The following is an 18108-nucleotide window of genomic DNA, read 5'->3' on the forward strand; positions in this document are numbered from 1 at the left end:
TTAATAACTATTTTTTTTTCTTCATCGGAAAAGATAACAATATACATTTCTAATATCTCAATATTCACAAAATAACACACTAATAACAACATTCAACTTACTTATCACGAGCTATAAATTTTTTAAAAATATAACATAATTTCAGATGATTTACAAGTTAAAAAAAAAGATTTACACTTTTAATGAAACCAACACTCTGCTGACTGACTTGAATGTTAGAGAATTAAGATGGTCTTGCTCACAACTAGGGGTGGAAATAGGTCGAGCCGAGCCAAGCTTTGCGTGGCCTAGGTAAACCTATAACATTGCAAGAGAGGTGGACTTGGCAGCGGCAGATCAACAGTGGCGACTGGCTGCAGCATGCGTCCTGTGCGGCTGAGGATGTGCTATGCTGAATATGTCTGGAACGTTTCTAGTCTAGGTTAGGGCATGGACTTAGGGTTTTCTTTTATACTAAAGTATACATCAGTTTAAAAAAATATATATATAATTATATTTTTATATTATTAATAATATAATATATAAGTAGGCCTATCTGGCCAAATAGGCTTTTTAAATTGTTTGAGCTTGGCCTTTTTAGTTAAACAAGCCTTTTAAAAAGCCTAAGCCTGGTTTTTTTAGTAAACGAGCCAAGCTGGGCCGAGCCTCAAACGAGCCGAGCCATAGGCTCCTGACGAGCCGCCTGACCTATTTCCACCCCTACTCACAACCAAGAACATCATCCAAACTCTAAGTCCATCCGTCATGAGGTTACATGAATGAAGTTTTATTCCATTTTATATCATACATTTTATTGAAAACATAATCATCATAATTTTTCATAACAATTTTTTTCAATTTTAAAATATTAAGAAAAGAAAATACAGTAATATACGGAGAAATTTAGCATACACAAATGATGGCTTGTGTAAGGTTGCACAAGGGCTTTTTGACCTGCAGTAGCAGGTTTTGCAGGTAATTCCTATTTTTCAAAAATATAAATATTTAATATATTATGGTATAATTAGGGAAATTAATGTTAAATTAAAATTGGTTGTTCATCATCATCTTCCCCCAATTCCTCAGGTCCTCCTTCTCCACCCCTCCCACCCAGCCACCGTCCACCTTCTCCTCCTGTCTCCGGCAACCACTCACCTCCTCCAACCACCATAGCAACCCACCCCCACCCTCTCCCAAGAAACCCAATCGCAACCCACCCCACCCTCACCCATAAATTGATATCCAACCCCAACCCAGGAACACAAAACTGTGAAACCCAAAACATACCCAGAAATTGACTCATCTGCAATATGAGACCGAGTTGACTCATCTGTAGAGCTAGCTAGCGAGTTAGAAGAAGGTTGAGGGAGACATTGAAGAAGGGATGATGATGCTAGCGACGGTGGTGGCACAGAGATCTCGTGAAAGGGAATAACAGGGGAAAAGGAATTGGAATTGTTGCGAAATGCAGAGTGGGGGTTTATGTTTATTTAATAGTGACACTCTGCACGCATTGCAAGCTCCGTTACTTGTCTTTTGTGTGTGAAATGAAAGCAAAGAAATAAGGACAAAATAGAACAAATAGCACAAGAAATGGAAATGAGGTTTCTTTACAGAGTGTAGATCATCTGTTTGCTAAAAAAATAGAAGTAGATTTGGATCTTTTCAAATCGAGGTCAACAACACCATTGCCTTTGGAGAAACCCAGATCTCAAGTGGCCCTCTTCACTAGTGGGATGTTGGCGGTGGGGATGGGTTGTGGTTTGCTGGTGGGGGTGGTTCTGGGTTAAGATGGGTGTGGAGGTGGTGGTGGGGTGGTTGAGTGGTGGTGGTGGTGAGAAGAAGAGAGTGGTGATGGTGCTGGGGTGGTTGAGTGGAAGATGATAAGATTAAGGATTAATTAAAAATAATTAAGATATATTATGTTTTTTATTTGATTTTTTAAAAAAATAAAAAAACCTATAATTGTGGGTCAAAAAGCCTATGTGCAACCATACACAAGTTTTTATTTGTGTAGATTAAATTTTTCCGTAATATACACCCTCATAAATTTGAGAAAGATGGCATATAGTTGTGTTGCAAAATTACAAAACCGCACCGCCACGTAACTAACGAACCCATCGCGATCCATGAATACGTGGGCGCGTGTGGGTCTATTCATTCAAATCCACGGCTAAGATCTCGCAGAAATCGACGGTTGAGATCTTGAAATATCACACCGCCTCGTATTCTTTTCTTTTATTATTTTATTTATTTCGAATTGAGTTTGCGTTATTCTGAGGCGCAAAGAAAGGAATAAAAGTTGAATGAAAGAGTGTGTAGTGTGACAGTGTTTGTTTTTTGCTTTTCGATCAATTCCCATTTCCTCTCTTCTCTTCTGCGAATCTCGTTTCCTTACTCTGGTAATCTTCTTCTTCTTCTTCTTCTTCTTCATTTTCGCTCTTCAAATCAATTAATTTGACACATTCTACCTGTTTTGTGCACATCACATGCAATCACACTTTCACTGACTCTATACACTGCGTTACCATTTTTTTAATCTGTCTCTTGTTTTTGTTTTATGCGCAGATTCTCTCTCTCTATAATACTATAGTTTATTCAATTATTAATTTAATCGCTTCTCAAATTCTGTTTCTCTTTGCGAATTTAGATCATTTTAATCACTTCATTGATCTCTATGATCTAGCTTCTGTGGATTTTATTTTTACCGATTTTAATTTTTATTAATTTCTCAATATTTTTTGTTAGCATTGGTTTGATGGAATAGAGATCATGCAATTTGGAATGTCATGTCACATGCATTTTCCCCTAAACATTATACTACATACCATTTTCATTTTTCACTTGCTTAATTAGGTTAATTACTAAATTTGTTGTGTTAATTTTATTTTTAATTTGGGTGAACAGGAAAACATGGGAAGAAACAAGTTGCTATGTTTGTTTGTGTCAACCCTGTTGTTGCTTTCTGTGGTGTCATGTGCACCCAATGATGATGGGCTGCACAGGATTGGACTGAAAAAGATTAAACTGGACAGAAACAACAGGCTTGCTGGTAGAATTGGAACCAAGGAATCTGAGTCTTTTAGAGCTTCCATTAGAAAGTATCACCTCCAAAACAACTTTGTTGACACTGAGGAAACTGATATTGTTGCCTTGAAGAATTACTTGGATGCTCAGTATTATGGTGAAATATCCATTGGAACCTCTCCTCAGAAATTCACTGTTATTTTCGACACCGGAAGCTCGAACTTGTGGGTTCCATCATCTAAATGTACCTTCTCGGTAAGAAGCTTTTAGTTTAATCCTGCATTCATCTATGTATTATGATGAGTTATGGATATCTTACTTTCTCGCATTATTTATTCATGTCATTTTGCATCTTATTGCAGGTTGCATGCTACTTCCATGCCAAGTACAAGTCCAGCAGATCAAGTACTTATAAGAAAAATGGTTTGTCTTCCTAGTAATTTTCTTATGAGGCATTAGAGCTAACTATGTGTTTGAATATAATGTAAAATCACTCATGTGGCTCTTACCCAACAGCTAAAGCTTTTGGGATATTTGGTTGCTTGACACTTCTGAGACTTGTGTGTCTACATAATGTTCTATTATTTATGAGAGTAGTTGGAAGTCTTGTTTTTTTTTACCTCTGTAGTGTATAAATAGGAACAAATATTTAGTCCTTTCCTAAAGATTGACTTGTGATGTGGTTAAAATCAAGACTTTTACCCTATTGAGGAGCTAAAGTTTGAAATTTTACCATCCACCCTGTGGTTATTGGCAATAACATTGTTGGAAATTACTAGCTTCTGGCATATTGTAATTTGGTTTGGCATATCTTCACTTACGATTCATGTTGGTTTATATGTTCTTCTATTTTGCATCACTTTTTGCACCTGTAGGAGGAATACTGTCTTTTTTTTATAATACAAGATTTTGTTTAATGTTATTTAGGGACTGCTGCTGCAATTCAATATGGTACTGGAGCAATTTCTGGTTTCTTTAGTTATGACAGCGTTAAAGTTGGTGACATAGTTGTAAAGAACCAGGTAATGCTCATCATCAATCTATTTTATGCCAGTAGAGTAGAGGAAAGTGCAAGATGGCTTCTTTCATAGTATATTGATTAATAATTCATGGAGTACTTTTTTTACCACTGTCAGGAATTTATTGAAGCAACTAAGGAGCCTAGTGTTACATTTTTGGTGGCCAAGTTCGATGGTATACTTGGGCTTGGATTTAAAGAGATATCAGTTGGAAATGCTGTTCCAGTGTGGTATTTGTTTACCTTTAAATTTTGACTCATCAATTTGATAATTGAATCAATCTTGTATATGCTAAAGTATGGCTGTCTATCATTGACCCACATAGTGCGTTCAACCCTGGACCTTGTGCATACTGCATAGCAGAAGCTGCAGCCTGCCCTTTTTTTATGTTGTCAAAAGTTTACTGAATCCCCGTGTCATTATAACATGTTGTGTGTCACAGGTACAATATGGTTGAACAAGGTCTTATCAAGGAGCCTGTATTTTCGTTTTGGCTCAACCGTAAACCAGAGGAAGAGGAAGGCGGTGAGATTGTTTTTGGTGGTGTTGATCCTGCCCACTACAAGGGAAATCACACTTACGTGCCTGTGACAAGAAAAGGATATTGGCAGGTTAATCATTAAATTTCATTTGTAATACTTATCAATGTTATTTTACTTACCTTTTTTCTTGTTTTTTGTTTTCAGTTTGACATGGGAGATGTACTCATTGACGGTAAATCAACTGGTATGTGTAGAAGATGTATTACCAAAATTTTCAGTTTACTCTCCTATAATATATGATAGCATTTTCACAAATGGGCTGTAGCTTTTATTTCATCGGACTGACCTGCCCTTATTCTCATTCAGGATATTGCGCTGATGGATGTTCAGCCATTGCGGACTCAGGAACTTCTTTATTGACAGGTCCAACGGTATGAACAAATTTCTTGTAGATATAAATTGATATTTTTCTTTTCTTTTCGACTGTGGAGTTTTAAAGATGGTAGATTTGGCACTGATGGATATCAACTGTCACCTGAAATGAACAGGAGAAATGAAAAGGGTGGGTGATTGAAATGTAAATTAAAATAATAAACAAGTAAATTGCTTATTGAGACTCTGAAAGTTGGGTTGTTAAACACATCCAATTTATAGATATCAATTATGGCTCCGTTCTTTTTTTACTAGTGTTCTGTTTGAACATGGCTATACTAATGCAGCATTTGATTGCTTCTCTCCCATGAGACATTGTCTCTTGGTCAGTTCATGATCAATTTCTTCAACATCAATTGTGGGGCCTTTAGAAATTGACAATTGTGATTGCAGTTTATATTATTACCTGAATGAAAGAAGGTCTAATGAGTAACAAATGCCTCTGACGTGCTTATTACTAACATTGCATGTGGTTTGTTCTTGCAGACTGTGATTACCATGATAAACCATGCAATTGGAGCATCTGGAGTTGTAAGCACAGAATGCAAAGCCATTGTTGCGGAGTATGGACAGACAATCATTGACCTGCTTTTGGCTGATGTGAGCACCATTTGTATTTTGTTGATTAGTTCTTGGCATATTTTGGTTGGATTAGTTTCTTACCTGGGGTCATTTGTGGCATGTTAGAAAGGTTTGATCAATAAGCACCACTTTCTTATGTTTTTTACTTTACTCCTGCAGGCAGAGCCCAAGAAGGTCTGCTCCCAAATTGGATTGTGCACTTTTGATGGGACTCATGGTGTTAAGTAAGGCTCCATGATATTTTCACCCTTTGGGTCTTTGGTAATTTGATACTATAATATATTTTGTAGGTGTACTGTGATTGCTATTTTGATGTCTTTCACTTTTCATTGTTAGTGGGGGTATCGAGAGCGTAGTGGATGAGAATGATAGAAAATCGTCTGGCCGTGGTCTTCATGGTGCTGGTTGTTCTGCTTGTGAGATGGCGGTTGTTTGGATGCAGAATCAGCTGGGCCAAAATCAGACACGAGATCAGATACTAAGCTATATCAATAACGTGAGTGGGCTGTCTTTATTTTTCTATTTGAGTACCTTTGTTGCACCTGTTGATTGTAAGCTTCATGGTGGTGATTGGTCATATTGCAGCTTTGTGATAAAATGCCTAGTCCAATGGGAGAATCAGCTGTTGACTGTGGGAGTATCTCTTCTCTGCCTGTCATTTCCTTGACAATTGGTGGAAGAACTTTTGATCTTGGTCCAGAGGAGGTATGAACCTGATTGGTTGCTTGTGTAGTGGCTTCTTTTTGGTAGTGGCTGACCACTATTTGTATTTAATTTTATGAAAATAAGATAAAATCATGAAGAGGAAAAGGAATCATAGCTTATAGAAAACGAACAACACTAGGAGATAAAGCTGTTTACATCAGCCGAAAAAAAGCTTTCTAGTGTCTTCCCAAACGCAAGTAATTCCATTTAACTTTATCTAATGAAACCCTGAGCTAAACAACATGATTTGTAATTGACACTAGAACATTCAATATTGTTGCTTTACAAAGTTGTTTTATACCTTCTATCATTGAAAGATTTGAAAAAGAAGGTAGAGCAGGAAGCTAACATACACAAAATGTCAGTGAGTTTTGCTACTAAAAGTCATGATATTATATAGTAGCAGTGTGCAGTTGTATAGTTTTTAATTTTATGCCTTGTTTTCATTCAATTTTGTTTTTGTTTTGTTCAGTACATACTCAAAGTGGGAGAAGGTCCTGCGGCTCAGTGCATTAGCGGCTTTACTGCTATGGATATTCCTCCTCCACGTGGACCTCTCTGGTACATTCAATTTCTTTAATTAATTACCTTTAGACATGTACACTATGGCATTTGCCTCTTAACTTTCATTACCTGTTTGTCTTTTAGATTCTGATGCATCTTATTTGATTCTCTCCTGATTAAATAAATGCAGGATCCTTGGAGATGTGTTCATGGGGCGTTATCACACAGTCTTTGATTTTGGTAAATCGAGAGTTGGATTTGCTAAAGCAGCATAGGGAATGGTCTTGTGTCTCAGAATATAGTGATCAACTTTATTTGCTTTTAGTTTACTGTTTACATACCCTTGCAATTCATATAATAGACCTAAAGTTCAGGGCTTGTATATAGTAACACCTTGGATGTCTCTCCCTCATGAATGAACAAAACTTGACCATGAGCTTTATACTCATCCTAACTTTGTCCCTTTTTTAACCACGAGTTCTAGTTTCATTTGTTCTTCTGCAACTTGGAACTAGTAGTTATCAAAAATGGACAACAATACCCGTTGAAGATAAATAAAGGTTATGATAAGCAAAGGTTTTAGTATATATTTGAAAATAAAAGATGAAAGGAAAGATAATATAAATATTTGTTGTTTTGTATGATATCATCCAAAATTATAAATATTTATTAATTTGCTGAGATTCCACCTTGTAAATCAACTCCTAAACCTAATTGGGCCCGTACTTAGTGCATCCCCTCCAGCACTTTCAAAATTGTTTTGTAAATTGATAACCAAACAATAGATGAAATTAAAAGTTGTGCTATGATTAAATTACTCACACTTGTTCGTATTATCTATCATGTCTTAATGTGCATCAAATGCATTCATAGTGAGCTTATATAAGCAATAATCATTCTTCATCTTAATAAATTGGTAAACTTAGACATTTTCTTTCGACTTTTGTAATTTAACCTACTTTCCTGTCAATATATTGACAATCAACATGAAAGCAAATATGTAAAAGCAATGTTTTGGGTTAACGAAAGAACACAGCTTATTCAGTTCACCAATTGAGTTTATTAGTTTCATTTGGCAAGGTCAAATTGTTAAGTGTCACTTGGGGGCTTGAAAGGATAAGATGAATTTTCCTCATAAGCCATGCATTCCATTTGGTTGGCAATTAATTAAGTGGAATCCACCTCCAAAATCTCCCAAAATTAGTTAAAGCAGAAAAAATCTTATCATTTCTCAGGCAACTGCACGTAACACGTTGAAAAGGAAAAAGAAAGACAAGAGGAGCACTTGCCTCAACATCATTGCTTTTTCTTACCCACTAAACTTTGAGTCCATCAATTTATATTTTTCAGTTATATATCTCTCTCAAATTGGCATGCAATATTTGGTGTTATCAAATTATTTATTCCGAGTAAACTGCCTTGCCCACTTGAAGAAATTACACGTCAGAAACCATTCAAAGATCTCGACCAATGTACTGAATTGATATGATTTCAGACTCTACGTACGCCACTAATTAAGATCACACCAAGCCATTATAACATCTTGTTACTTGCTCTTTATTTTCTTATGATTATGTGCATTATGGTAGCTCATAGAGATTCATTCTCGCATGTTGTAAGTGCCGTTTGTCAATCTTTTGAGTTTTATTCCATACACCTTTAACAAAAATAAAAAAATGAATATTTATTTCTATTTAGTGCTATAGTACATATTTTGACTATGAAGCACAAATAGAAACACGGGCACACCAACATGTGTAATTTTTAGAATATAAAATATTACTTGAGGTACAAGTGTTGTTAATCACTTAATCTTAACCACCTACTCAAGGTTTTATGTTCAATATTATTAGCTCCTCTCACATCTCATGATCTTACTTGATACACCTTTATACATACACATTGTGTTGGATTTCTTTTTACCAGAGGAAAACTAACAAACAAAAACAAACAGCTACATCAAAGTATCAAGACATAACAACTCCATATATAATAAAAGAGGGTGAAAGTCTCCAAACAGTACGTTAAGCACCATCCCAAGACACCCGTCAAGTTAGGCAATCTGCAGTATTATATTGTTCTTCTCTCTCGGCACATAGTTAATAATGACTTTCAATCCCATGAAAGAATGGATCTAGTTCTAGCAATAGTATCGCTTGCCCAAAACAAAGACACATCCACATTCTTTTGAAGGACTATACCACATTATCACAATAAGAGAAACATAGAGTATCACGATGGCCAAAGATCTCAAGCAAGTTGCAGGACAAGCTCCACATCCAGCATTTCAGCTAGGCAAGCACTCCCGTGGCCTAAGCTTAGAGCACCCTCAGACAACTACGAACCATGGATTTCCTGGATCACCGCACCCATTGTCTAATTAGGTTTAAAGATGAATGTAGGAAAAAACAATATTTTTCAATAAATGAGTTGGAGTCCTAGGTTAATCTTTCTTTACATGATTTAAATTGAGTTGGAGTCCTAGGTTAATCTTGCTCAAGTTAGCTTGTAGCTTGTCTCTTTCTATCTTCTTCTTTCTCTTTGTATTGGGTTGAAGTACCCCTTGTACTTCTATTCAATATATTTCTTATGGCTTATCAAAAAAAAATTTTTAAATTGAGTTGGAAACATAATGAACATTTTAATGGAGAATGTGTCATATAAATGTCATGCCTTATTAGATTTTAGAGTGTTGGTTAAATATCTAGTGTCATTACTTGTTGCGTTTGATTGTAATAATGAAACAAGTTCACATCAAGATCGTTAAATGAAGAAATAGGTCAAAGAAATTCTTTGAGAAGTATCTCGTTGTCTAGCATGGTAAAGAAAGATGAATAATGCTATATATTAATTTAAGTTCTTTATTTAAAGATGCACCAGGACCAGAAACACTTATATTTGTGTTTTTTGTTTCTCTTATGCTCTTTCTAAGAATATTGTGAGAAATAGTTTACATATCTGCTTTGGATAATGAGTGTACCAAAATGATGAGATAATTATAAATTAAGAGTGAAATCTATGTTAGTTGATAATTTTCACATTGCATTATCGTCTGGTTGTCGTTTAGATACTGGTTTTTCTCTTCCGTATAATATTGTGTTTGTGATTGTGTTCCATTTTATTTGTCTATGATGCCGTGTTCTTTTCCCACACTTGTCAAGTGACCTAACCAATAATATATTTTTAATAAAACACTTGATGAGTAGTGTACTAGTATTATACAAGTATCATATGTCAATAACTCAATATCAACACTCCAACACATCATTAATGATAATTTATGCGATATATTTTGTGCAGCTTATAAGCCCCATTTCGGCTATGTGTTCTCTACAGGAGCCATAATCAATTACAGTGCAAGACTCTAAAGCACTTTTAAGGGAAGTTTATATTTCACATTAATGAATTTAAATAAAAGTGTTTTTAAGTGACTGTAACAGAATTCTCAACTGCTTATTGTATTTGGTGTCAATGTTTAAGTTGGTTACATTGCTTAGTATTATTGTTAACTGCTCTGCACTGTATGATGATAGTTCTTTTATATAAAAATAAAGGTTTGTTTCTAAAAAAAAGTGACTGTAACTGAAATAAAAAAACACATTAAAAGCTATGCATAATGATGAACAACTTTATTTTATTTGGTTATGAAGAATATCTTTTGCAGGAGGCAGATTCCTTTTTAGTGTCTCTAATATTTTCCTATCAAGTCACGTACTTCAGCCATTGAAATCAATAACCTGAATCCTCAATGTGTTTTCCATGGCTATTTGTATCTTGTGTGTATTCTCATCCTGATATGGAGGAAGCATGAGGCATAATGACAGCTCTTAAAATTTATGCACCAATAGCGAGTAACGGACTAACGGTACATGCTTGCTTCCCCCCTTAAACAATGTTTCGTTTTGAAGTTGTGTATGGAAAACATAACATTTTACGAGAGATAGATCTATCAGGATATTGATATTCTTGGCTCGAACATAATTACCTCCGGTAAAGAATGTGTATCTTAGAAGAAAAAAAGCAATTTCCTGCTAAATTATTAATCAACTTGATGTCTATCCACATGTCCCAAAAAAGGAGGATGCTATTCTAAAGCAGTGAACAACTTATCATTTACATGCACCCTTGATTTTCATTTACTAAAATTTAAGAGCAAATATATCTTTATTTGCTCACTTCAAAAGTTAATTCACTTTACGGAACTGTTTCCCCATTTTGAAATCAATGTTGGCTAGCACTATAAATATCAGGACAAAATGAGAGAACTAAACATCATTTTTACGAATAGCTTTACAACTATGATTAAGATGGGTGAAGCTGAGAGCAAGCCATCAATTGAGGTTGTGGTATGTGCTAATTCTATGAACAATACTAGTGCAAACAACCACCAGTCACACCCATCACATTCACCAATCTTAACCAAGATCCATGCTGGCTACTTTTTCATTAGTCTTTCATTTGGTGCACAAGCTTTGCTGTGGAAGAGTTTGAGTGAACGTAACAAGGACTCACAAACTCTATGGCAAAGTTTTAATTTGATGCCACATGTTGCATTTCTACTACTATGGTCTCTTTCAGTGCTCATTGCAACTACTCTGTCTTTTCTTTACATGCTCAAATGCATCTTCCACTTTGATATGGTGAAGGAGGAGTTTTCACACTGTATTGGAGTGAACTACATGTATGCTCCTTGGATTTCATGGCTTCTCATGCTTCAATCAGCACCAATGATTGTTCCCAGAACTTTTCACTACCAATTTCTCTGCTTGGCCTTTTCATTTGCAATATTGCTGCTTGATGTCAAACTCTATGGACAATGGTTCACAACAGAAAAGAGGTTTCTGTCAGTGGTTGCTAACCCTGTGAGCCATGTTTCAGTTATAGGGAACTTGGTGGCGGCTCAAGTGATAACAGAAATTGGTTGGAAAGAGTGTGGGATTTCAATGTTCTCACTTGGAATGGTTCATTATTTGATTCTGTTTGTGACACTGTATCAACGTTTGACAAGTAGCAACCAGTTTCCCACAGTGCTGAGGCCAGCTTACTTCTTGTTTTTTGCTGCACCAAGCATTGCAAGTTTGGCTTGGAAATCCATCACAGGTGGTTTTCTCATCCCATCAAGGATGCTGTTCTTTCTGTCATTGTTCCTTTTCATGTCTCAGGTAGGTCCCTAACTAACTGCTTCTTTGATTCAAGCTCCACAGTTGATCATTTTATTTGATACTTAGATATCCAAACAGTGCAGTCACCTCTTGATTTCAATTCCTGACTATCAGGAGAATAATCCTGCATTCACCTATTCAAGTATTTTTAGCCATCCAATTTTACTCGAACGGCTTACATTCCGAGTTACTGTTTCAAGTTACTTATTACAATTTAAAATACGTCTGAGAAGTTCAGACTCAGACGGCTAAAAAGGGACACCTAATTTTTCTTTTCATCTATCTCTTCATCATGTATCATATCTATTATTTCTCTATCTTATTTTCTTTTTTCAATCTAGGTGTCTAGGGAGTGTGTGCACTGCAGACATCTAACAATCATTCTCCTTTTTTTATCCCTTTTCATTGTAAGAGTAAATTACCTTTTTTTAATGCAGGCTTGCAGACCAAACTTCTTCAAGAAATCTATGAGAAAATTAACAGTCACTTGGTGGGTGTGCTCATTCCCTTTAACCTTCCTTGGTCTAGCTTGTGCTGAATATTCTCAAGAAGTGGAAGGTAGCATGGCCTCTGCGTTAATGCTGGTGATATGTGTTGTCTCGGTGCTGGTTTTCATTTCTCTGATGCTCATCTCTGTGCTCAAAATTGAGAGGCTGCTGCTAAAAAAAGCTCCTATTAGTAACTCTAAATGAAGTCTCTTTAACCCAAAAACTGGAATTATACCGATAAACTGCAGAGCTAAGAGCAAATACTCTTGTTTCCCATGTAAGGAAGCGAATGAAAGTACACCAACTTGTCTGAATTATACCCTTTATTCTTCTTTACAATATCTTCTTCATGAAAGAAGAACATTAGGTAGAAGGATAATGATAAATAAACACATTTTTATGGTACTAATCAAACACTAATGGTTTCTTTTGAAACTATCAAACACTAATGTTTGTCATAAAGAAAAATGGTAAAATAATTGTCTAGGCAAAAGAAATGAGGAGGAGGATGACCAACATGCCTTGAAATTATTGATAGACATCCACAGTTCCACACAGTGCACACATCCAATTGATATGGAGAAATAAAAGTGAAAGAAATAAATGATTTGATATATAATGGATGCATAAGAGAAAAGAGATGGAGAAAAAAAAATGTATATTGAATGTCTGCATCTACTACTTCTTAATCTTCCACAACTGTAGCTAAATAACCGCCAATTACACATCGACACGTGTCCTGCTTTTACTTACTTTTTTTTCCTTGATCGATAGGGCCAGAACGACGTCGTTCTCCATTCATCTCTGTTCTCATGAACCCTAAGCTGGCAATCACGTGTTTGCTCTCCCCTTCTACCCACTCCATCGTACCATTCATCATCTTCCGTTTCTCTTCCGCCTCCATTCGTGCATAACTTTTCTTTGATTTGTCTCTTCTACGGCAGTACCAACGTCACATATATCACGCGTTCCAGCCAAGATCGACGTCACCCTGACCAGAAGATCTGCTTTCCACGATCTGCGGCTTCTTCTCATGGCTTCTCCGGTGATGGCTTTCACGTCAACCCTTCAACCATTTCGTGGGTAAGCTTCGGAACAGTTCTCCATTGATCTTGAACTCACTGTAGCTTAGCACATCTCTTACGTTTCTTCCTGATTTCGTCCTTTATTTGAATTTTTTATCTGATAGTTTTGATTAGATTGAGGGATTTGGTACTTGCTTTGCAACCATTACCTATGGTTAGATTGGGTTCATTAGTTACTCATGCATCTGTTATTTCCATTCTGATATGCATCTGTCATTTCCACTCTGATTTGAAGTTGGGATTAGGTTTTTAGGTCTAGGGTTATAGGTGGATTGCACAACCTATTCTCCTTTGAATTTTTTATCAGATCCCCTTGCCTATAAATTCTCACACAACCCTCACTCCAGCACCATTTCCATTGTGTGTGTTAGTTAGTAATTTAGCATTTCTATCTGGTGTGTGTTAGTAACTTAGCAGTTCAAGTCACAGTAGTACAACTCAAACCATATGTTTAATTGTTCTAACCTTTTCTTTGTATGTCTTTTACAGCTGGGACAGAATTGCAGAGAAACTGAGTTTCATGTTGGTCTTTGGAGATTTAGTGTGGATTGGTATGACTCAATGCAGGAAGAGAACTGTTCAAAAAATGTGGAAGTCTGTGATACATGGCAAGTCCTTGCAGGTTAGGTTTCTGTATTTTGAAGATTTACTATTATTTCTAAAATTTTGGTTTTGTTCTAAAGCTATATATGTTTTTCAATGGCAAGTCCTTGGCAGGTATTGTTTTTCAATGCAGACGCTTAAGGATGATTGAGGGGAGCTCAAAGTTGCAAAGCCCTCTCTCAGTCCTTCTCTCCCTTGATTTCCTTCTATATGTATATATGTTATCCCAGAAGATTTCTTATAACTGGTGCATGTATTTATGTAAACTCATACTCACAACATCTTTGGAAGAAAATGATTGTGAATATAACCTGAAGGAAACCAATTCAATGATTTGAAAGGCTTTAGTTAAATTACTTAATTTCAAAGCTGGGACATAGAAATATATAGGGAATGTTTAACATTGGCATGGTATAGCATTGGCAGATTCACTTACATGTTAGTAATACAATTTTCTTATGATGCAAAAGTCTGTTTCTATTTGCTTCAAATAATTACAAATGTTTTAGACATTATAGAGAAATGTCTAGGGGTGTAAGAGGGCTTATCTTCTTTTGAAACTCTCTTTAGCTTCAAGCATAGGTTCTTACAATTTTGTGCTACTTCAATTTCTCTGTTCTTGAGGAGTATTGGTACATGGGCACATGAACTTATCAAGAGAAAAGAAAAAGGGGATTGGAGTAGGGGATGCTTCTATTCTGTATCTTCTGGCTTCTAACTCTTCATTGTATGAGCTAGCCTTGAATTTATCTTTGTTTCAAATGGATTGTTCCCTTGGTGAAGGTAGAAGATTTTGAAGCCTTTGTGGAGAGTGAGCAATCACTCTATGACCGTCTCTTGGTGAAGTAGTTTTAGCTACAGCAACAATATTTGAACAATCATCTACTTCACCAACTGAGTCATGAGAGTAGTTTTAGCTATAGCAGACTTTTTCTTTACTATAGGTAAGGGGGATGTCAAAAGAGTTGTGTTTTATGAGAGTAGTCTTTGAAACAGATTGCAAGTTAGTGGAAAAATAACTCCTATTTCTATATTTTATACTAACCTATCACTTCTTTCTTTCTGAGTCGTGGACAGCTATTGATTGCTTACATCTATTACATAGTCTCTATATTATTGTTTAGTTATGGTCTACCAATAAAATAGCATGAATTTAAAGCTTGATATTGTTTTTTTCTCTCTTGGCCCCTTTATTTTTATTCTATAGCCTCTTTATTTCTAATTTTGAAGAGATGAGTTCTGATCTGTTGCTGAGAAATTCTCTGATGGTTTTATGTTTTATTGTGCAAGACAATAAAGAGAAAATAGCGAATTCATCAAAAGTTTAAAGTGTTGTCACGGAGCAACTGAACGTTGTAGTTTTAGTTTTTTATAGTCAATGTCAATCCTCAGACAGTTTGTTTCTAATTAGTGACTTCTATTATGTTCATTGGTGGATGCATGCAATCGTTCTACTCATCCTAGAGGAGGACTTTTATGTAATTCAAGGTTAAGATGAACATTTGTAATGGAGATGTGGATCAAGTTATCTAAGGGGGGCATGCAATATCAAATTCCAATTGTCATTGTTAGTAACAGATTCAAGTGTTTTTATTTTTAAAAAATATATAAGTAGTCTTTACTGAGATGTTTAGCATTTTTATGTGACATGGTTTTTTTGTTAGTATTATTCACTATAGCCTTTAAATAGGCTAATAACGGCTGGGAGGTTACAAAGTTTTTTTTTTAAAGGGAAAGGGAGGTTACAAAGTTAAAACAGATAAAACATCCTAACTTTCTCCTAAAGTTTAGGCTATGTGCTAAATCATACAACTGACCACTTACACATGACAAAGACTAAAACAATAAAATAAAACTGATAAATAATTATCTAACATTTTTCACACCTCAATAATATTTACACTTTATATTTCTCTCTTCTTTTCTCATGACAATTCTCATTTCTCTTTCTTTTTTATTCTTACTTACAATTTTAGTAAGTACAGAAACATTTATATCTGTTACCTATGTATTGGATGACCACTTTTTATTTCTTAATGCTATATAGGTCTATAACAATGGTGGTAGAAGTTGGATTGAAGAAAAAAAGAGTAAAGGATAGATATGAAGTTTAAGCCCATGAATAACAAAGTTCTAGATTTAGGAAACAACTCATTATACCTTTGGTGGGTGTTCCTTTTCTTCAAAGTTGATATAATGTTTATCTTCTGGTTTTCTATTGTCACTTGAGTAAAAAACTATTAACGTAACTATTTAAAAATGTGAAACATTTTTAGTAATGTATAAATAAAGATCGCTTGGAAGTGCAAATTTTTTGTGGAATATTAAACTCATGATATCACTGTCACCTTCCCAACATCAACACCTGGGAGTTTCAGTTTAATTTAGCAAGATGTGGTCTAGACTAATTATAATTGGAATCATTCCTTTTGGCCTCTTTCCATAATTATTTATGTGTTTAGAAAAGGATTCGGATATGCAATATGTTCCTATCCTAAGCTGGGTCTCAAATGGTTTCTTATGTATCTACTGTTTGAGTCTGATGTTTTGGTTTATTTTGGTCTCTACCATGAGGGGAGTGTTTTCATGGTTTTTCTCTCTATCAATATATGTTTTAGTTGTAAAAAATTAACTATCCGCTTGCTTAACTATCCATCATTTGAAATTCAATTTTAATTATAAACGAGATGTCATTCTTCTCAACATCAAAGGTTTTTAACATATACCATTTCCAATGCTATTTGGTTTATCCTAAAATGATTATATTAATCTCTTCCATTTTATAAATCATATTAACTTAATTTTATAAAAGGTTCATAGAATTAGTTTATTAGTTTATAAGAATAAATTCATAACTGTTTCTCTAAATCACCCTCATTTAAAAGAATACTAATACCAATTTAATTTATGTGATATTTTTCTTTCTCCATATTACTGTCTACTTTCTTTATAACCTACTTTGATAGAAAATAAAAGACCCTAATTCTAGAAGGATCGAAAACATATTTAAGTCTTATTTACATTTAAGTTACAGAGTAAAAAGCGCTCATGGAGTATAGAGTTTTTAAAAAAATATTTTCATATTAGGTATGGGGTTTGTATGAAAATATTTTCATATTAAAACTAATAGAAGAATAAATTTTGTTATACTTGAATTTCTTTGATTCATAATTTTTATTAAATATTTTAGAAGAAAAAACTTATGAAAGAAATAATGGATGTGAAGAAAATTTTCTGTTATCATTGCTCTTTACTCCTTTAGTGGTTTGAACTCATGGAATAATGTGTTGTTGACACTTCTTATTCACATCCACTTTAGACATATAGTAAGAGAAAATAGAGAAATGTATAAAAATGAGATAGAAAAGAAAGTGAGATATGAATAAATCATTACTCTTGGATATGTGTATAAATATTTTCTTTTAGTTTCAAATATCTCCCTCATAGTCTAATATGTTATTACATTTCAGCCAATTTTTCATCTTTTACAATAAAGATTGCGCCAAATTACAAGTCGATAGAGGAGACAAACACAATTAACATTTGAAACTCATATAATTCAAATATATAAGAAAGATAAAATATTTAAAGATAAAAATAAGATAATAATGGTATATAAGTGTTTGACTAATTAAAATTGTATGTCTTAGTAAATACATCATTGTATTATTCACATATATCAAATACTCAATAATTTTAATTAACAGTGGAATTCGTAAAAAATTATTCGTGCATCGCACGAACAAACGGGAATAATACTAGTATGTCTAAACGAAGTATCTCAAAGCTCAATACAATGCATGTGTTTGGCTGCTTGCGTGACAATGCAAACTTGAAGCACTTAAAGCAAAAAAGCAGGGTCCCTTTTGAACAAATTAAATGATGATAAGCAGATTAACAAAAGGAATATGACTCAGATCCCTTATAACTAACTACTAACACCTTTAGGATAATATATAAAAAGAAGTATAACAAAGAAAATAGAAGCTTGAAGTGAACGGTCAAGAAGAGAACATTCTCCAAACCATGTGAGGTGTGTG

At 34.7% G+C, this 18108-nt stretch overlaps 2 protein-coding genes across 3 annotated transcripts; both read left to right on the top strand.

Annotated features, from left to right (window-relative positions):
• Positions 1-2224: 2224 nt before the first annotated feature.
• LOC130713755 (aspartic proteinase) lies at positions 2225-7178 on the top strand. The gene is made up of 14 exons (XM_057563550.1): positions 2225-2381; positions 2887-3261; positions 3369-3429; positions 3934-4028; positions 4143-4255; positions 4468-4636; positions 4712-4751; positions 4874-4938; positions 5426-5539; positions 5681-5745; positions 5858-6017; positions 6107-6226; positions 6699-6787; positions 6921-7178. The coding sequence occupies exons 2-14, from the start codon at positions 2893-2895 to the stop codon at positions 7003-7005; spliced, it is 1545 nt and encodes a 514-aa protein (XP_057419533.1). The 5' UTR covers positions 2225-2381; positions 2887-2892; the 3' UTR covers positions 7006-7178.
• A 3811-nt stretch (positions 7179-10989) lies between these two features.
• Positions 10990-14401, top strand: LOC130711792 (S-type anion channel SLAH4-like). 2 transcript variants are annotated; one of them, XR_009010778.1, is made up of 5 exons: positions 10990-11892; positions 12330-12657; positions 13155-13463; positions 13955-14087; positions 14173-14401. XR_009010778.1 is itself a non-coding variant. In XM_057561532.1 (2 exons), exons 1-2 carry the CDS (start codon positions 11029-11031, stop codon positions 12582-12584), a joined length of 1119 nt encoding a protein of 372 aa, XP_057417515.1. In that variant the 5' UTR covers positions 10990-11028; the 3' UTR covers positions 12585-12794. The 2 variants fall into 2 exon arrangements, 1 of the variants encoding a protein (XP_057417515.1); XM_057561532.1 differs by lacking the exons at positions 13155-13463; positions 13955-14087; positions 14173-14401 and having other exon boundaries at positions 12330-12794.
• Positions 14402-18108: the final 3707 nt, after the last annotated feature.

This window comes from Lotus japonicus, chromosome 4 (genome assembly GCF_012489685.1).
Source record: "Lotus japonicus ecotype B-129 chromosome 4, LjGifu_v1.2".
Classification (NCBI taxonomy): domain Eukaryota; kingdom Viridiplantae; phylum Streptophyta; class Magnoliopsida; order Fabales; family Fabaceae; genus Lotus; species Lotus japonicus.